Below are 21,318 nucleotides of genomic sequence, written 5' to 3'. Positions count from 1 at the left end.
ATCCGTCCTCCCAGTCCCGCCTGGTGCGTCACCTCCATCCCGACTGCCGGATGAAAAAATGAAGAAGAAGAAGTGGGCAGTTCAGCGTTTTTTTCTTTGTGGCGTGACTTTCTCCCAGCTCCCTCCTTTCTCCCCGAGCCCGTGAGGCGGCAGCAGCTCCAGCCTTCATCTACCTGCAGAGCATCCAGAGCAGCTCTTTCTCCTGACAGGACAGACGCACTGCAGCACGCAGGAGCCCGCCGGGGGAAACCACTCCAAACAGGACGAGAAGTCACACTATCCTGCCTGCTTCAGCGGAAATGCTGCCGACAAGAACCAGGTACGCTTCAGATGAGTTGATGATGCGCAGTGTCTGACCTGTGGAAAGTTGCGCTGAAAATAATAATAATAAAAAAAGTGTTTTTGTCACTTTATGGCGCCATAACAGACCGGTTTCCGTCCTCCCTTCCCTTAAATTGCGGGCAGTTCTAGGTTTAGTCTCCTCAGAATAAGAGCTAAAACATCCAGCTTTCATTTATTTATTTATTTATTTATTTAAAAAAAAAAGCAAAAACGTCTATTATGTTGTGTCCCCTGAAGATTTCTTCAGCACTGTTTGAGTTTCTTTTCTTTATTAGTAACCTATTGCTGCCTTTCTTTAATTTTCTTCTTTATATTTCACCATTTATGTCTTTATGGGTATTTTTTTCTTTATTTGCCCTGCAGGTTGAGGAAGCTGCTTTTTGTTTTGAGTGCTTTCTGTGACTTTCTGAAATCCACCTGAGGGCTCAGGTGGATTTCAGTAATGGACAGAAAGAGAGACAGAAAATTTGATCTTGAGCCAGTGAATAAAGGATACCCGTTCCAGTGGCTACTTGATATGAGTTTGTCAAGTTAAGCAAGAGAAAAGGAAGAACACTGGTTTTGGTTGTCTTGTAATTTGTCCTGAATTCAAATAATATAAAAATCTGTAGAAACAGAAAGACATGATGTTATTCTATCCATTCATCCATTCCATTGACTTGAAATGTTTAAATAACATTAAATGTGATTAAATTAATGGAAATATGCTCTTTTTAAATAATACATAAATATTTCTTCACATCAATTAAGCAAAAAGGTTTCTGTAGTGGTTTTTTTAACACTGAAACTCAGACAGATTCAGGTTCAAATTTGGCTGGAAAACTTCAGGAATTTTCCACATTTCATAGTGGCATTGCTATTTGTTTAAAACAAATCATCCCATTTGAGACTCGGAGCTCTTAGTGAAACATTTAAGGTCAGGATCACTCAGTTTGTAGCTTCATCCATTGATCGTGTGTCCCTTTGACTGAAAAATGTCCCCACAGAGGGACGCTCCCATTAGCGTGTGTGAGTACAGGGATGTTAATATTAACTTTATGCTCATTGGTGTAGCTGCTCAGTTTGTCCTATCTTTGATAAAATACTATTACTTCTCATGATCTAAGAGTCATTCCTGTATGTTGGCCCATTTCCTGCAGTGTCGTTTAGTGAGGATTGACTCCTGGCTCTTGATATAAAGCTCTATAGACGGATCGCTGCACCAGTGGCTCCACTGTCCTGCCTCTATATAAACTCTTGAGCTTCACTCAAATCAAACATCATGGGCGTCTGAACGAAAGCGGAAGCGGAGCCAACAGAGAAGACAGAGAAACCAAAAACCAAAATATAAAGTTCAAACAAGTGTGAAGAAAATAACTAAAACCACAAACAAACTATAGAACCAAACGCATAATTTAAAACTGCAAAGCAACGTTTTTATGTCTTACAGGTTTAAGTTACAACCATGAGCTACAGGCCGTACTTTGATTTAGCTGTCAGCAGCTCACATGCATGTGTGCGGAAAGTGAGCAAAGACTGCAGATTTCTAATTGCTCAACGTGTTTGTTCTGAGCTGAGAAAGTGACAACTTGTAGGCCATTGTTCCTCCAACCGCGAGGCATGGGTGGCGCAAAATTGGTCAAGAGTGAATCTCTGCTCCACAGGATTTTAGCAGCTGTGCACCAAAAATGAGTCAAAAGGTGACACAGAACTGACAAACAACACAGACAGAAAATAAACAATAAAAAGTAGAACATTTCTGTAGAAATTTTAAAGGGTGCCAATGCAGCTCCTGACCAAAAAAAATCCTATATTTGAATGTATGAGCTGCATAAGAGTTGTAAGGAGAACCAAGATCAAAAGAAATGTTAAAGCTGCAGCCAGTGGCTTATTATGGTCACCATGGTAACCACACACCTGTGTCTCTCACTCTCTGACTGCCAAGTTAATAATGAGAGGCAGACAAAAAAACAAACTGAAAAGTAAGCCTCAAACAAACAGTCTCTGTGTGAAAACTATAAGTCAGATCTTAGAAGGTCTTGAAGACTAGACTCAGATGGTCACACATGTGAATTTATATGTCTCTACGGTGTTTTATGTGGGATATATGAGAAGTTAAAGACACCTTTCCCTTCCGATTCTGAAGAAAGTATTTTGAGCTAAAATATAACACTTCAGTGTGCACTCTTTGCATTATGGAGGGTTGTAAAAGAAAACTGTCATTCCTATAGCAATGAGAGACACATGTAACGAGACACATGTAACGAGATACAGGGTAACGAGATGCTGCGTAACGAGATACAGGACGAAACCTTTGGACAGGGTTGCACTAAAGGTGCTTCAACACTTAAGCATCCCATCCTTAATAATAAAAAACAAGGCAGAGAGTGTAAAACAAACAGAAAAACATTTACAATTTGTCAATTGCATTAAATTCCTGGTGAGAAATCATATAAAAACTTATTTTAAAAACCAGCTTCTTCTATTCTTTTCTTTCGGCTGTTCCCACTGTTCAGGGGCAAGACATCCTCCTCCATTTAACTTTGTCTTCTGTGTCCTCTGTCCTCACTCCAACTACCTCCATGTCCTCTCTAACTGCATCCATATATCTCCTCTTTGGCCTTCCTCATCTTTTAAAAAACCAGCATATACTGCCACCTATTGGACTGGAGTGGAAAACAGTAGAACCCATGAGTCAAAAACTGTTTGAAAAAGGTGTGTAAGTCCCATTATAGTCCCAATGTCTTTGTGCACATGGACATGGAAACCATGTCAAAGCCTTTATGAGGCAGAACCAACTGAAGTGCTTTGTGTGTCATAGGCTTGTCAAAAGCAAACTGTGGTTCCTCCACGGATTTACTGCATCAGGTCTGGGATATTTGACTCAATCCCAGACATGCTGCCCAGTGAATCATTTAGTGGGTGGCTTTTCTGACGCAGCCATCTTGTTGGGAGACATACCGGTGGTTTTCTTGGAGATGTGGAGGCATTACGCCTGCTGGAGCCAGAGTTCTGGCGTTGAGTGAACGGTCTGACTCAAGCCGAACCACATCTGATGCGGTTGTGGACTGATCGCAGCAGGTATACCCAATAAGGAGCTTTTTGTTGTTTCAGAACTTCATCTAAGTTACCTCATCTTCCCAAGGGGATGAAGAAGCTCCTCTAGTTCAACAAAAACTTCAAATTATATATATATTTTTAAATTAAAGTTTAAGTTTTTTCTCTACCCACTCTCGTGTGGCACTAAGCCCTCTGTCATTGGCAGAAATGCATTTGGAGGATTGATTTGTGGAACTTTAGGGGTAGGAGGTTTTCTGGTAATTCTCTTCTCTTAACACACTCAATCTGTCCAAGGTGAACACCCAGAGACCAAAGAGCTCAGTGTTTCACAAAAACACAACGTAAATCAGGCAGATGAAACAGAGAGCTTTCTGAGCTACTGTTTCTCAAATTCCAAGAAAGTCAGTAAGTTCATTTCATCCAGTTTATCTCTTTGTATAACTTAAATCTTCTTTGTCCTACAGTCTAATGTGACCCACATGGATGTTTCATAAAAAACAGCTTGGAAAAAAGAACAAACATTCTTATAAATAAGTTAATCTGAGAGACATTTATTGAAATTAAATCAGTGCCGTTACTCTTTAAACTTATGTTCTTGTTGTGTGGACTTGTTTTGTGTTTAGGTTTAGTAACCAAATCTACTTGCCTAGGGTTAGGAAAAGATCAAACCACATGTTAAAAAACTCTACTTTCCAAACTACCGGGGATGATGACTCCAGTGAAGAATTAATAAGCACTTATTCAGAAAATTCAATGGGCTACTGATTTTAAAACATGAGCATAATTCATAGGAACAGCTCACACAAATGACCTGCAATTTTGTTTCTTAGTCGAACCTCTGCAAAAACGAGTTAAATATCCTGAATGTTCTGCTCTGAAATAGAAGCTCTAGTAAGATAAATGAAGTTTGACGTATTTAATGTTGCGCTTAACTCATACACTAACAGTCACATGAATAAACCCGCAATCTAAATCGTAAAACAAAAAAAGATTGTAGATGCAAACTGAGTACCAAAGCCACACAATCACATTTGCACCTTCTAAAAGATCAATCAGTGTGCTTTGGAGGAGACGTTTATTGTTCATTAACGTAGAGTTAATGCTTCTCTGACCCGTTCCAGCTCAGCACTCTGCAGAGCTCACAGAACATCAGTCAAACAGACATGTTTGACCCGGCTATATTGGGATCAGGAGTCACGTTCTGGTTTGTCGGGGGAGGACGAGGTTTCCCTTTATCGACACTGATGCAGAATACTGCAGAGGCCACCCTCAAGACGCAGCGTTTCTGTTGTGTCTGCAGCATTAGCAGAGACTGAAGCATCTTTTTTAAATGCCGTATGATTAGATAGACATATCACATTAAAATCTAGAGATGTCACCATTTATCTCATTGTGATTTTATCGTATTTTCATGTCTTTAGGCAGGTTATTGCATTGGCTGCAGTTTGTAAACCTCTAGATGCAGTGGGTGGCATCGATTTCAGCTTGACTTGTCTTCGTCGTTTCTGTCATTAAAACCAGAAGAGCTGCGAGGCTTTTAGTGAACGATGTGATCTAAAGATGGAACACAACACACAACAACCAGGGTGTTCTCTTCTGTCATCAATCTGAATGCACAAGTCAGTATTTAAGCACAACAGTGAGGCCGTTTGAATCAGTTTCCAGAGTCTTAACGTTGCTGTTTCTTCTGTACAAAGCCTGCTCCACATCAATTCTCAGTGGTTTAAAACTTCCCTTTCCATCCATGAAAAGAGCAAGAGAAAGAAAAGAGAAAAAAAAAGTAAGTAAGCGTGCCAGTGGCCTGCCCTTTAATTTTCCATGAAGCCTTTTGTAAGAGAGTCGCTATGAAGTGAAAGCACAGTGTGCAGCTGTCCTCTTGGCCTGCTGCTTGCTATTTCTGAGACGTTTTCTTGTCAAGAATACTAATAGTGATAGCAGCCGTGTAGAGTCCACCCAGCTGGCGAGAAAACAGACGACAATTATACCCTCAGAAAAGAAGGCCGGTTGATTTGACAAGTTAGCGAGCTGTGTGTGCTGACTCCTTTCGAAGCGCGAGTTTGATGTACAAACGCATAAAGAGTCCATTTTATTAGGATTTGTTAAACTTTAGGCTTTAATTTTATTAATATTTTTTTCAGTTCTTGAATCTCATTGAAAACAAAATCACCTAAATCCTTTCCTGTACTCTGTTCTCTGCCGTCGCAGAGAATCCCTCCTCTGTGCGTCTCTTGTGTTTTTAAAGATTGTGTCAACCATTTTGTTTGCCATCAAAAATTGAAGAGAAGCTCAAATGTTGATTATTGACCAAATAAAAATTTATGAGCAGATCGAACTCCTTTGTAAAAGTAAGAAAGTGAAACCATTTCAGTGTATTTCAGCGTGTTATTAGACCTAAAGCTTTTAAGGGTCACAGACTCTCAAAATTCATGATATTTCTGAATATCTGCTGCATGAACTAAATGTTTTACATGAAGTTAAAATGAAAACCCTTAGTTTCCTGTTTCTGCCACTGTCAGTCTGCCACTGTTGCCAAAACCTATTGGGATGGTTCAGATCTTTTGAAGTGAGGTTCTGTGGAAATGTTCGGAAGAATTAATATCTTACCTGCTGCAGATAGCTTCTTAAACTACCTCCGTTTGAAGAAAAAGAGTTTAGTTCTGATTCGACTGATGAGATAACAGTTTGAACGGGGCCAAGACCAAAGTGGATTGATCTTAAAACAACTCCAAATTTAAAAAAGTTAAAAGAAGATCATGCAAACACTATTCTACAAACCAGAGCTATTCAACTGCGGGCCCTGGGGCCACATCAAGCCCACGGGTGAGCTCAGTCAGGCCCAGTTCATTGAAAATAAAACTAGATTTTAAACCATGAATTAAATTTACATAATGACATTAACTGCCAGATATGTGGCCCCTGAGGTGTTCACTTTCAGTAGCTATGGCCCCCTGAGCAATTTAGTTGAATAGCACTGCTATACACCCTTATATTGATATCAGTTTTACATTACATGATTATTCTAGCAGAATATTCCCCCTCACACACGCACACACACACTCAAAACAGCAAGTTCTACAAATACAAATAGTGTGGTTGGATAAAGGTGTGTTTAAGTCTGTAAACTAAGAGTAATGTTCTGCTCAGACTCAACTTTTAAATGATGAATGAACAGTTCCACCTTCCTAATTGTCCCTGCGGAGGTTGTGTCAGGTCACTGCAGACGTCCTGCCAGGCCTGCTGGGTTAATAACAGGACCAGGCTGGTGACGAAGGGCTGGCAGGATGCCTCCGGGCTGAGCCACCGTGTCATTAACTCTCGGAGGTGATAAATAGCTTGTGGTCAGAAGCCTGCACCGCCAGTTTCTCTATGGAAACCAGAGAAGTCTACTGTTTGGTCGAGCTCAGATACTTTTACTTATTTATCTTCTGAGGCTCCTGTAATTTACAGAAAGCAAATGCTCCAAAGTTATGTCAAAACACAAGGATTCCCACTTCAAAACCAGCAGGTTACATATATTTAGTTTTAAATGTTTGCCTGTAAAACTCATGCTGCATAATGGTGAGAAAGAACAAACTCTCCATAATAATCTGTTTATGTTGAAATGGACCCAGCTCTATAATAACTTATAATAACTGCTAAAACATATTGACATAATTTAGTTTTAGTCTGAACTAACAAAAACATCTAATCTAATCAGTGCAAGCACATAATTATAATTCATGTGCACATACTTCAACTACACAAGCGTGTATACAAAAAACAACATCATGACAAATGATAAATTATTTCAGTGGTTGGAAAATGTGTTAATAGCTAAGAAAAAGCCACACAATAAGAGATTTAAAAGGACATTCAGAAAATATTGGTTTTAAATGTTGTCGCCAACTGCTTGGAGCAATAAAATGCATTTTAGTAAAGAAGGAGTTGCAGCAGATAATTGCACAATGCATCTGTGGTGCTGGGCTTTACTAAAACATAGAAACTGTTTTTACTTAACATAAAGATGACTAAAAGAGCAGACCACAACTCTTTTGATTTCGCTTTTTTTCCTTTACTTTTTTGTTGCCATGACTTTGAGGCAAACTAAAATATTGGCAACTAGTAAGTAGACTGCTCATATTTTTTTCTAGAAACATTAAAGTGCACAATTTAAACCCTAATAGAAAGCTTACACGTGAAAGGGATGAGATTTAAAAAAATAAAAGATAAAAATGTTTTCTCTAAATCGTGTTAAATGTTAGCCTCAGACATGACACTGATAAAATCTTAATTAAGACTTATTTATTTGTACATATGGAAGACTAAGACAGATGATGAGGTGAAAATAAAACAAAGTTGTACGTGTTCATTATTGCAATAAATATATATTTTTAGTTCAGTAGAGCGTGTTTTAGCAGAACCAGCTCTATAAATGACTCCCAGAATCAGAAATTCCTCTTACTGGTTAAGTATCTGTGAAATTGGAAACTGGTAATGAAAACACAGTATTTGTATCAGTTGTTATCATTTCCAGTTAATCTAATGTATTTTGTTTTACAGTGTTTGCTGTTTTATCTCAACAGACATGTCCAGATACTTCCACTCCTTTGTGCAGTTTGTCATCTCACTCTGGCCTTTCCCGTCCAAATTCCACCTGCAAATGGTACGTCCACCGTTTTCTTCTTTTTTACTCATAAGATGAACAACAAATGTTCTTATTATGTCAATAAATAGAAAGAAGCTGAGAGGACCAAAAGTGTGTTTAAAAGTAAAGTTTTGATTATTTATCTCAAAATATACATAAAAGCCACTTTTTTCTCTACATTCTGGAATCTGATTTACTTATTTATTCATTTGTTTATTTTTCAGAGGACGTGCGGCAGCTTCGAGTGAACATCCCCCACTCGGGTCCAGTTCTCACCCCTCTGGGCAGCTCCATCTCCATCCCCTGCTTTGTGTCTCTGTCCTCCACCCCCTCCTCCTCCTCCTCCTCTTCCTCTCCGGTGGTACCTCGGATAAAGTGGACAAAGGTGTCCGGTGGGGAAGAGACGCAGATCTTGGTAGCACGTGATCAGAGGGTGAAGTTCAACAACATGTACCGAGATCGAGCTGCGTTGTTCAACTACACCTCGTCCCCCGATGACTTGTCCCTGTGGTTAGGAGATTTGCGCCACAGCGACTCGGGTCATTATCGCTGCGAGGTGCAGCAGGGGCTTGAAGACGCCAGCGACATCATACAAGTCAAAGTCATAGGTAGAACACTGATTTCTTTTTGTAAGATAAACTCTTGCCAATAGACATGATCCGTCTTATTTTTGTATTTGATTATACCCATGTTCATGTGTGTTTAGGGGTCGTGTTCCACTATAGAGACACTTTGGGCCGGTATGCCTTTTCCTTTCAGCAGGCACAGAGGGCTTGTAGGGCCATAGGTGCTCAGATTGCAACTCCTGACCAGCTGCTGGCAGCTTATTATGATGGATATGAGCAGTGTGATGCAGGCTGGCTGGCAGATCAATCCATCAGGTAGTTTATCGTCTTTGTTTTTTATACATATCATAATCAAACTACAAAATATTCTCAACTCTTTACTTCGAAGTCTTCAGAAGATTCAAATATGTTTTCCTTGATGCAGGTATCCAATCCAAGTCCCTCGCGAAGGTTGCTATGGAGACATGGACAGGCAACCAGGAGTGAGGAACTATGGGACAATGGATCCAAATGTTCTGTATGATGTTTATTGCTACATAGAACAAATTGATGGTATGAATTATAACGCTATAAAATATTTTAAAGTGCTAGAGTTTTGCCTTTACTTATTAACTACTGAAAAAAGACAGATGCACTAATCAGTTTTCTTAGCCGAGTCCGATTTCCAATTTTTGTAAAGTTGACATCTCAATTCTACATAAACTCTATGTATGATTTACAGCATATTATGCTTAGAACTATATAATACTATATATGTAGTTTAATGAAAACAAACTTTGTTTATAAATGTATATTTTCTTTAAAACAGCACCAACAAACAGATCTTTCTCTCAGTCAATGGAAATCTACAAATAATAGTCTCCACATTACTGAATGAAATTATTTGTAACTACTTATTACAGTATATCAACCATTATAAGTCAGATTATAACTTCTTAATGTTATCATTTTTTGTTGGTTTTTTTGCACATCTCAAAACATAAAATTGCACCATATCACAGTATTTTTTGGATAAGACTTCATTTTAAAATAATTTACCAAATTGCCCAATATAAAATGAACAAAAGAAGTTGCAGCTGGTGCTTAAATGGGAAAATCTCAGTTTAAATGTTGCTGAGCAATAAAATGAGCAACAACAAACACATATGCAATGCATTAAACATGCAATAGATATAAGTAAATAATGCAAATGTTTTGTGTTTTTAGGGGAGGTGTTCCATGACCCCATCCCACAGCTGTTATCGTTTGATGAAGCGCGGTCATATTGTGAGGCTGCGGGGGCGGAGCTAGCAACAACAGCACAGTTGTACTTTGCGTGGAGTGAAGGGTTGGACCGCTGCAGTCCTGGTTGGCTGGCTGACGGAAGTGTGCGCTACCCTATCGTGACCCCTAGAGAGAAATGTGGTGGCCATCAAGCAGGTGTCAAGACCCTGTACCGCTTCAGTAACCAGACTGGCTTCCCAGATCCCTTCAGGCTTCATGATGTTTACTGTTTCAAAGGTGGGTCTCTTCTTCCTCAAAAATATACACTATAACATTATAGAAACATTTGCAACCTTCACATTAAGAACATTTTTGAGACGAAGCGAGCAAAAACTTGTTTTCCCTGAAAACTAACCGTTTAATTGCTTCTGTGCCTTCAGCAGGAAAAAGAAACAACTCCAGTGAATCTCCGATGGACAATGTGGTCTCAGAAGCAGAAGACATCGAACAAAATGTTATAATTCTTATGGAAAAAGATCAGGAAATTCAACTGACTCAACAGGCAGAACAGGTGGAACGAGAGGTGCAAAGTGTACTCGAATCTTTGCCCGTTTTGTCGAGCCCTTTTACTGTAGAAAACCTGGTTGACACACACCCAACAGTTACGTCAGACCCTGCAGCATCCTCCTCAAGCACAGCATCTGCCCTGAACCTCCTTCAACTATTTAATGAAACCTCAGAAACAAGCTTGGACTCTGAGCATCCTACAGAAGTCACGAACACTACCATCAGCAAAACTGAAACCTACAATTCAACCCAGAGCACGTCATTTTCGCTCGGTGTTTACAATGGAACAGATTTCCACCAAAACTTAAGCTTCACCTTTCTCCCGTCTGAGCTTGAGAAGAGCACATACAAACCTCACACTGAGAACCAGACAGGGCCAGGCAATAATTTCGACGGGACCACATACCTACATGAGAAGCACCAAAAGTTAGAAAACACCAGCTTAAGTTTTGAAATATCACACACCAATTACAGTGACACAGAGAGCAACTACACTCAAGAGGAGAGCTTCTGGGACGCAACTACTGTGACAGCTGACCCGTTGCTTCAGGTGAAGCTGGAGGAGGCAGCAGTAGAAGATCCTGAGCAGATGTCGCTCTCAACTCAGGTATCTGAAGAAAAGGAAACACTTTCCACACATGTGACTCAAAGTCCTGAATCAGCCATCGAGACTTTAACCTCATTGTGGGGACACGTGGATGGATCTGGAGATTTTTCTCAAGGTATGTCAAGCATTTGTATATGTCCATCTCAAAAAACACAAAAAGTTTGCTAGTAGTAGTTTTATGCCAGGTCAGACAATGCTAATATTTGATAAGTTAGCTGTTTATTTGTTTCCATCCTTTGTGCTAAGCTAATCTATCGTAAGCTCTTTTATAGCTCTCATCAGTCAAGAAGCATTTGTATCACACTCTTCCTCTAAATAATTTGTACTCTCTTCCAGAGAAAGATGTTGAAGTGGAAGAAGTCACCACGTCCCATTCTTCCACTGCTGGCTTCACCACACACCTATCGCATTCTGCTGTGGCTAGTAGAGCTCCTGGCGAACAGACTACAGCTCCAGATTTTACCCTCTTACCCGGGTCGCACTATGTGGAGAAAGTGGGCTCAGAAATCTCCGTGTCACCACACCTGTGGGAGCCTTCCGTTTCTACACAGGAGGGAAGTACAAGCGTAGAAACTGTAGACATGGAAACTGATGAAATACAGATTCATACAACCCAGTCAGTAGAATGGGTTGCTTCTAAAGTAAGTTTAACTACCACTGAGTCTCCAGAGGGACTGAACACCTCTCAGTCACCCTCTGAGTTTGCTACAGCACAGAATCAAACATCTGGTTACCTACTGTCCTTTGATTCTAGCAGTTCTGCTGAAGAAGCAAGTGGATATGAACCTAGAACAGTTAGTTCCTCTTTTCAAGAGGATATTAAATTTGCTTTTCCCTTCGAAGGACAAACTACAGCTTCCCCAACTCATGAAGAGGAAACCGATGTTTCCCTGTTGATGGAACAAGTTAAAGTTACCCCCACCCATGTTCTTGAAGAAGCAAAAGTCATCACAACCATTTTTCTCAAAGAAGGAACCAATGTTCCCCTGACAACTGATAAAGAAACAACAGGTTCCCCAACCCTGGCCCCTGAGGAAGGACCCAAAGCTGTCCCAACACTTGTCTTGGAAGAATCAGCTGAAGGTACCCAAGCTCTTGTCCTTGAAGAAGGCGCTAGAGTTACCCCAACTAAAGTTCTCTCAACTCTTGAAGAGGAAGAAACCAAAGTTCCCTCATTCATGGACCTTGAAGATGAAGCTAGTGTTGCTCCGACCATTGAAGAAGAAGTCAGAGTTGTTCCAACCCATGTAGCTGAAGAAGAAGAAGCTGAGGTTGCCCCAACTCTGGATCTTGGGGAAGAACCGAAAATGGTCACAACCCTTGTCTCGGAAGAATCAGCCAAAGTTGTCCCAACTCTTAAAGAAGGAGCTGAAGTTCCCTCATCCATGGACCTTGAAGATGAAGCTACTGTTGCCCCAACCGTTGAAGAAGAGGTCAAAGTTGTTCCAGCCCAAGTACTTGAAGAAGCTAAAGGTTTCCCTACACTGGTCTTTAAGGAAGAACCTACAGTTGTTACAACCCTTGTGTTTGAAGAAACATCAAAAGTTGCTCCAACTTTTGAAGAAGAAGCCAAAGTTCCCTCATCCCTAGACCTTAAAGAAGAAGCTAGCGTTGCTCCAACTATTACAGAAGAGGTCAAATTTATTCCAACTCTTGTCCTTAAAGAAGATACTAAAGCTGCCCCAACACCTGTCCTCAAAGAAGTTAAAGTTGCCCCAACCCTTGTTCTCGAGGAAGCAACTAAAGTTGCCCCAACTCTTGACCTAGAGGAAGCCAAATATTCTTCAACTCTTGACATTGAGGAAGAAGCTAGTGCTGCACCATCTATGGAAGAAGAGGTCGAAGTTTCTTCAACTCCTGTTTTCAAAGAAGATACTGAAGCTGCTCCAACCCTTGTCCCTGAAGAAGTTAAAGTTGACCCAACCCTTGTCTTTGAGGAAGCAGCTAAAGTTGCCCCAACTCTTGACCTTGAGGAAGAAGCGAGTGCTGCACAATCCATGGAAGAAGAAGTCAAAGTTTCTCCAACTCTTGTCCTTGAAGGAGGTACCAAAGTCGCAACAACCCAGTCCTTTGAAGAAGTTAAAGTTGTCCTAACCCATTTCCTTGAAGAAAATGAAGACACACATGTTGGCCCAAAGCTTGTGACTGTCAAAGAAGCTAAAGTTGCCCCAACCTTTGTGACTGAAAACATTAATGTTGCTCCAACTTCTGATGTTGAAGAGGAAACTTATGTTGCGCCAGCCCATGCAGACTTCACTCTCTCTCCTCTCAGTTCTCAAACTTCTAAGTGGTCTCTGCTGACCACCACAACTGGACCTCAAGAGTCTCTGAATGATGTTGAGTTCAGTCAGAGGCCCTCGGCCAAAGCAGTTTCAGAATCACTGACAGCTCAGATGAGCACAAAACCTACTGCTGCTGCTGTAAAGACAATCTTCCCCACCATAACCACCACCACCCACAGGTTCCGACACATCTGGAGCCCAACAACCACAACACCCAAAAGTTTCCATGAGACGATTGAATTACAGAAGGTGACCCATGTCATACCACCTGTGGATCAGGGTTTGGTTTATCTTGAGCATAGCCTCACTAAGCCGCCCACCCTGCTTATCCCGCCCAATGAGAGGGCAGCTGTAGGTGGTGCAGGGAAGTCTTCAGGTAATGTTAAAACCACATTCACCAGCCTAACCGTCCTCTTCCTACTCAGTGCAGTGATGCACTAAAATCCCTGGTTTGTTTTCTGACCAAATTGTCTCCACTCCACTTTCTGTAAAACCCTCTCCTTGCTTTTCACTGACTCCTCTTGTTTGTTTCACTTGCAGTCTCAGCAAGCCCACTGACCTTTTCTTATTCCCCCTGCTTCACTTTTAAACCCTCCTTCACTTCTGTCCTTGTGACTCCCCGCTCTACCCTCCAAGATACTCACAGTCGGACCCTTTGACATTTGTCAACAGTCTATTTGTTCATGGTGTTTTTTCTACTCATCCAAAGTTTGACTTCTGTGAAGTACTGGTGTGTTAAAATGAATGTTTTAGTGCTTCATTTATAGTATCATCCTTTAAGAAGTAATTGTTGCCTTAGTGAATTTGTTTTTTGTAAACTGAGCATAAAATTCTGTTTGCAAATAATCTATTTCTGCACAAAAACTAAAGCTAAATTTATATCTTGAACTGCAATAGATCACATTGCCTTCTGGATAAAGCAGGAAGCCATTTGATGAATGTAATAGCAATTATAATGAATGTAACAGCACTGACCAATGCAGCTAAATGGTTTTCTGTGTAAATGTTTTGTCATTTCAGATATTTTTTTTCCATTTATATTGCTGCATAGCCAGTCTTGCACCAAATGCACAGATATGTTTAGCACAAAAAATGTTTGTTTTCAATTTTATTCTGAGCAGTGGCTTTTAGCAACCAGTTTTTAAATATTGTTAGGTAATTCATGTTTTATAGTCTTTTCATTGTATGTTTTTTAATCGTGATTGTTTATGATTTTTTTTGTGTGTTGTAACTAATTCTTAATAAGACAACAAATCTAAATTTGTTTGTTTGTCTGCACTGGTAAATAAGCTATTTTTTGTCTTATTCTTTCCTGAATGTACTTACATTTAATTAGTTTCCACAGAGCAATATTTCTCTTAGATGAAGAAGTATCATAATCTCATTTCTACCAAAAAAAAACCCATTTAGTAATTAATTAGAAATTTGTACCTAATCCTTTTGACACATAATTAAGATTTACTTTAATCTGATCTTTGTGCATGAGCTGGCAGATTGCTGCAGGGGTTAGCAGCCTTTTTTACGGTAAGGCAGGGCTGTTTAATTAGCACTTCTTTTTGTTAAGTTTGCACGTTTTTTCAAATGTTTGCATCGTTTGAAACTCAAGTTATGCTTTGGTCTAAGATTAAATTCTTATTGCTATAGCCTACAACATCGTAAGCATTTGTGTTTTCACACTTGTGTACCTTTGTTGCTCTGTGACTGTCATTTCACAGCTGGATGTTTGTGTAAAGTTTTGTTATCTTTTTTAGGTTTTTAATTTTTTTTTTTTTATGAGCACTTGTCCATGTTGGAGTAAAAGTGTCCTGCAGCACTTCTACTTAAAATACTGCAACACAAAATCAGGAGCTGCAATGCAAAAGCATAAACCAAGCTTCAAATGAATATTTGAGATTCAGACAGGCTTTGTTAATAGGATAGTTAAGATTTCTTTAAGGGGGATTTGATGAAAGTTTATAAGCAATTAATATCTTACCTGATAGGTCTCAGTTTAGAGAGACAGAGTTTTATTCTGACTGGATTGACAACCAATGTCGAGGTTGTTTTTGTGTGAGTTTGTGAGAGACGGCCTGCAAGACTTCATGCAACTTAAATATAATCAGACTGTTTACACAAGAGAATCTGTCTGTCTGTAGATGGGAGGAAAATGTTGGAAAAATGAACTGAATATCAAAAATGTATCAACTAATACTTTTGAATTTGGTTTTAAGGTTGTCTCTCGGTTAAGTCTAACTCTGTAAGTCTCTTTAGTGCTGCAGGAGTCACTTTTATTTTGCCAGAATTAAAACAATGAGCAACAAATGGCCCTCAGGGTCTAATTCTGGACTGTCAAGGGAATGTTTTAGTCTAGGATTTTAAATAAAAGCAGCCCCTTACAAAGAGCAAAGTAACATCTCTCCAACTGACCAACTTTGTAAAAAATACGACTCAGTAAAATGCAGAGATTTTACAGGACACAAACGTAGGATAAACAAGTTTTTGAGACAAACAGATCTTTCAGACTCAAAAGGTTCCTTTGTGGTTTTCCATATGGAAGTTGTATTTTTTTGGAAAGGTTAACAATGATTTTGCTTTGAGAGCATATGATTCTCATTTAGTGCAGTAAGAAGCAGTTATTACTGTAGCATTCATAAACACAGCTGCAGAGACACTTCTGAAATGTGAGTGTGAGCATATAATGACAAACAAGACTTAGGTCTAGTTTAAACAGCATAAGAAAAACAAAGAAATTAAATCTACTCATAAAATATTTAATTTCAGCTTAGCCAGCAGCCTTACTTTACATTTTTAACTAATTTTATATCAAACTCTTAAGGTCTCTTTTTTATTTTCAAGATTTTAAATTTTATTATCTGGCAACAGAAGCCAAGAAGTATTTTTTCCCCAATGGAATCATCCAATATTTTTTTCAAATAGGTTTCTAGCTTTAGTAGACGTTTTGTGGAGTTAGTAGTCATAAAATGTGTCTGACAGATTTCTCTCAAATGACTCCTTTATACGAGGTTTTTCCGTGGTCAGCAGCAACCAACATCAGGACATAGTGGTCAAATAATGCCAAGTGTCACACAAATAGAAAAAAAAGGTGTTTTAATGTCATCATCAGATGCTTTTTTTACAACTCCAGTAACATTTGTCAAAATGCTTAACATCATTTATTAACAAAGTGAACAGTTTGTGTGTTCTGCAAATAACAGCATGGTTTGATCATTACCATTGATAACCAATGATTTGGTTTTTAAAAATTAATCTTCTGAAATCTAAAAGCTATAATAAAACTCACTGCAGGTCATCACAACTTTGCAACACTTCAGCGTTTTTTTTTTAAGAAAAAAGGATCCGTATTTGCATTTTGTGTCTTTACTGCTCCTGACCCTAAAATAAACATTTTAAAGGGTCGACGTCACAGAGAAAGAAAGAAGAGCAGAAGAGGAACTGAGGAGTTGTCCTCTGCTGCCATCTCTTGGCTCGTATTGATGTGTTCTGCAGTGTGCTTAAAATTAGAATGTGATCCAGTGATGCGTCCAGTGATAATCGTGGATTTAGTTAATCAATAACCTGCAGTAGTGACCTGTTGTGTTTCAGATGCCTGTCTGAATGACCCCTGTTGGAATGGAGGCACCTGCACCGAGCGAGACGGACAAATTAGATGTCTCTGTTTGCCAACATATGGAGGAGACTTCTGTCAGAAGGGTGAGCGCTCTGCTGCTTTAGAAACAAAATACAAAACACTGACTAATCAGTGAAACTTTAATTATCACATCTCTTATTGAGCTGATGAGTGAAGCCTGTTAGATGTCAGACGAACTGATTAAATATGCACATTTATTCAGCAGCTGCTGAGGTATCTGAAGTCTCTTTTTCTGGTTGTCCCATGCTGTGATGTGTGCAGACTTGGAGGAATGTGAACCAGGCTGGGATAAATTTCACGGCTTCTGCTATCGACACTTCAGCCAGCGTCAGAGCTGGGAGGTCGCCGAGCAGCGCTGTCGCATGCAAGGAGCTCATCTGGTGTCCATCATGACCCCCGAGGAGCAGGACTACATCAACAGTAGGAGCTGCACGAAGCAGTATGCATGAAGTTTCAGTCCATGTGGTTTTAATTTATTTAATAGATGTTATGTTTCCACACTAGGTAACTACAAGGAGTACCAATGGACCGGTTTGAATGATAAAACCATTGAGGATGATTTCCGCTGGTCAGATGGAAACCCACTGGTGAGGAACGTCAGACAGATTCAAGTTTAGATTAAAGATGTGTGAGAATCAAAACATGAGGCAGAGCAAATTAAAAAAGAAAAGCTGCTTTTAGTTAAAGCGATGGAAAAGAAGCAGAAAACTGAAAACCTCACCTTTTCCTTTAAAATATTTATTTATCTCAAAATTTGTTTAACATTTAATGAATACAATGTTTCTTCAGTGTTTCCGAAAGCTCAACCAGTTTTATTTCATCATCATTTTAATAACTTTACAGGGTTGTAGCCAGTTTAAAGAATGACATATGTTTGAAATAAATAGGCAAACAAACATAAATACATAAAATATTGGCTTCTTTCATATAATTGCCACATAAAATAAGTACAAACAAAAAAAAGATACATTTTTTAAAGTATTATGTTTAGATTTGATTCTCTATGACAAACCCTGCAGAAGGAAGTTGTATGTTTGGGGAAAATTGCACAAAAAAGTACTTTTAGTTTCTTTTTTTGCATTTATTTGGCTTGAAAAGCTTCAGCAGAACTAACATCAGCTCCACCAGGCTTATAACAGCTCATATGGGGCTCTGCTTACAAAAATATGTTTATTTTGTCTTTATCCATATCAGCTGATGACATACAAATGTGTCCTTTATCCATTTAAATGTTCTTTTAGAGAGCAAAGATTGCTTCCTCTATGATGTTTTTGGCGCCATATGTCAAAAATGTCTGTTGTTTGTAACATTTGTTCAAGTCTGTGATCTAAATTGTTGATTGTTTGCTTGTTTGAACATATTTAAAAGTGGATTCTTTTCTTTGAATCTGTAAACGTCTCTCTGCAGCTGTATGAGAACTGGTATAGAGGGCAGCCAGACAGCTACTTCCTCTCCGGAGAAGACTGTGTGGTGATGGTGTGGCACGACAGCGGGCGCTGGAGCGACGTACCCTGCAACTATCACCTGGCGTACACCTGCAAGAAAGGCACCTGTGAGTTAGAGCCCCATGTGGATGAGCGGTTTTAGCTCCCTCTTCTGGTTGCATCATCTTGTCTCAACTCTTCCAACAGCCTCCTGTGGTCCACCACCAAAGTTACGAAACGCTTCCATTTTTGGGAAGCCTCGACAGAGGTACGAGGCCAACGCAGTTGTGCGTTATCACTGCGCAGAGGGCTTCCAGCAGAGACTAAACCCTGTGATAAAATGTCTGTCTGGAGGCCGCTGGCAGACACCACAGATCCTGTGCACCCCTAGTAAGATTTAGGACATAAAATTACCTTTAATTATCCATATTACTGTTGTAGTGTGTGTTGGATATGAAAAAGAATGGAATTAAAACAAAATAAACCTTTTTTTTTCTACTCAGAGGGTGGAAGATCGATGAAGCACCTTGACGAGTTGTCACTGACCGACAGCAACTTTGCAGCTGCTGAAAATGAGTTGGAAGCCACTAAACAGACAAGGCAATACTGGGACATCAAGTTTTAAACATCGGCTGTGCTTTTCATGTCTTATTTTTTACAATTCGGTAACATGACAAGATGTAAAACAATCTTAAACAGGTCAAAATGAACCACAGATGCAAAATTACACAAACTAAATCATCTTTCCAGTGAGAATGTGACTGAGTGCACAGATGATGTTAATTATTTAGTGTCCATATGGAGATTTAATACAATGACTTATGAGAAGATATGATTTGTTGGACTCCTTTGTAGGAAATACATCTGTGTACTCCTAATTATTAACTGTTCATATTGTGGTTTTTGTTTTCTCAAAAGCCTTTCAACAAAATGGTGCTAAAGTCTTCCAGACACATTTTATCCAATAGAGGTTTTTGGTTTTTATTGTTTCTACTTTAATTAAGAATCTATCGACTCCAAAGTGAACCTTATTGAACAAATGGCCAATAAATGTTTGTATATATGTTGGTTTTCACACCTGAGGTTAAAGTCCACAGTTTTCTGAGAAATCTTTGATGTCAAGCAGACGCTGTTTTGTTCGTTGGCTTTATGTTGTAATAAAGTTTTGTAGAACAGAGCGAAGAATAAATCCTTTTTCTATTTGTCCCTTTAGCACCGTGTGTGTGTGGGTGTGTGTGCTTTCTATAGGGATCCTGTTTGTCTTTACTCGTTGTCTTTTCTTTTGTACCTTTTTTGACATGAAACTACATTTAGCTTCTTGCTAGCCTTTTGCTACTCTTAGCTTTTAGCTCCTGTTCTGCTCCTTTTACTTTTTTGCCACCATTCTGCTACATTTAGCTTCTGTTTCCTTTATTTCTATTTTAAGAACCCTGTTTCTTCAGCAAATTTCAGCAATTTAATTTTAGCAGGAAATAATTTTCCTCTAGTTTCACTTATATGAGTTGACTTTATAAACTGACTGTAGACAGAATCACTGGGTAAAAGAACTCCCCCCTCTATGAAATATTTAAAGGATGAGCTCATTTCAGAGAGTTTACAGAATAAAGATGTGTTTAATGAGGTTCTGGCTCGTTTACAGAGGCTGCAGCAGATGTGATGGAGATTCTGCCACCAGATGGCATCACCGTGTCATGTTTTGTTGGACCTGATGAGAAGATTTCATCTCTGAGAAGTGACTTTTTAATCACAGAAAGCTTGAAAAAGTCATTTTTCTTAAATACTTGCCTATATCAGAACAATATCACCAAAGGGTAATAAAGGGTAAAGGCGTTTAGATGGAAATTCTTTTTTCTTTTCTTTCTTGTTTTTTTTTAATATTCTTGGCCACAAATTCCTTAATTATGTATTAAAATAAGTGCATTTAGGTACCTACTGGCTTTGAATTTACAGGTTTTTACAGATAATTGTATGAAAATCAAACACAGTTCTAAACAAAAGCTGATGTTTTTAGCAGCCATTCCTTATAAAAAACAAACAAAAAAGAGTTAATGTGTTTATGCTCTAAATGTAGACTGTCGACTTTCTTTAGTAAAAAATCAATTAATTGAAGTTGTTAGTTGTGGAAACACCTTTTTGTATTAAATTAATCACAAAGTAAAATACCTTTGAGTGTTAAAGTTGCAAAAATGCAGAGAAATCTGCCGTAACTGTTGTTTTTTTAACATCATAATTAAACAAAGGACTGAAGAACTGACATCTATTTAATTATGTGAAACAAATCTGGATCTCTCTCTTTCAGAGCAGCACCATAAACCTTATTTTTCTCCAGTTGTTTTTAAGGCAAATAAAGGAAACCAACATTTTCTTCTCAGGCGAAGATGTTATCAAAACAGAGGCAGACATCCTGGCTCCTGACTGGATTTTTCTCTGCAGGGTTTATTGTGACAAAACCACCAATAATACCTCCGTTACATTTGCAACTTTCGGCCTCAATGTTATAAATAAAACTAATGTGTCAAAACGTACAGTACAGTAAAGTAAAATAGCTCATTTCAGGTCATTTTTTTGGTTAAGTTAATATTGTGTTCCTCCTTAGAGGTGGAGCTGCTGGATGTGTTGTTTAATTTTTCCCTCAGGAACAGAAACACCTATCTGTAAATGTTAAAAAAAGAGCTACTGATACAGAAAATTTGTGAATTATGTTCTGAAGCCGTCAAATAAATGTGGTGAAATAAATTCTGACAGCTAAATTCTGCCTCATTAGAAGAAAGAGGTATCACGAAACTAAAATGCTTGTAGTTCATTTAGAGTCTCCATTAAACCTTTCCAAAAACCTCTTTTCATCCCAGCTATGAGGCAGCTCCACATTAGTTCTGCTCTCTGATCAAATATAGAGGCACTGAAGGTTAAAAAAAAAAGCACAGCTCCGTATTACCAGGCTGGTTCTGATGGTGAAGAGAGGCGTCTCTGCTGGAGGACGACCGCAGCCCTTCGGCCTTTAATAGCCTCACACGGCTCGGCCTGAATGCAGGAGCT

The 21,318-nt window shown here is 39.0% G+C and overlaps 1 protein-coding gene across 2 annotated transcripts; it reads left to right on the top strand.

Annotated features, from left to right (window-relative positions):
• On the top strand, positions 1-19,486 carry LOC108237924 (brevican core protein). Of its 2 annotated transcripts, none has more exons than XM_017419675.3 (14): positions 1-319; positions 7,944-8,023; positions 8,230-8,613; positions 8,712-8,886; positions 8,996-9,123; positions 9,778-10,071; positions 10,218-11,063; positions 11,285-13,606; positions 16,813-16,920; positions 17,120-17,278; positions 17,363-17,445; positions 18,266-18,410; positions 18,490-18,672; positions 18,786-19,486. In XM_017419675.3, exons 1-14 carry the CDS (start codon positions 300-302, stop codon positions 18,905-18,907), a joined length of 5,049 nt encoding a protein of 1,682 aa, XP_017275164.1. In that variant the 5' UTR covers positions 1-299; the 3' UTR covers positions 18,908-19,486. The 2 variants fall into 2 exon arrangements, with proteins under 2 accessions (XP_017275164.1, XP_017275156.1); XM_017419667.3 differs by having other exon boundaries at positions 10,215-11,063.
• Positions 19,487-21,318: the final 1,832 nt, after the last annotated feature.

The sequence above is a fragment of the Kryptolebias marmoratus genome, linkage group LG5, assembly GCF_001649575.2.
Source record: "Kryptolebias marmoratus isolate JLee-2015 linkage group LG5, ASM164957v2, whole genome shotgun sequence".
NCBI classification, from domain to species: domain Eukaryota; kingdom Metazoa; phylum Chordata; class Actinopteri; order Cyprinodontiformes; family Rivulidae; genus Kryptolebias; species Kryptolebias marmoratus.
Note: the sequence above shows the minus strand (reverse complement) of the source record. Positions and strands in the feature narration are given on the sequence as shown.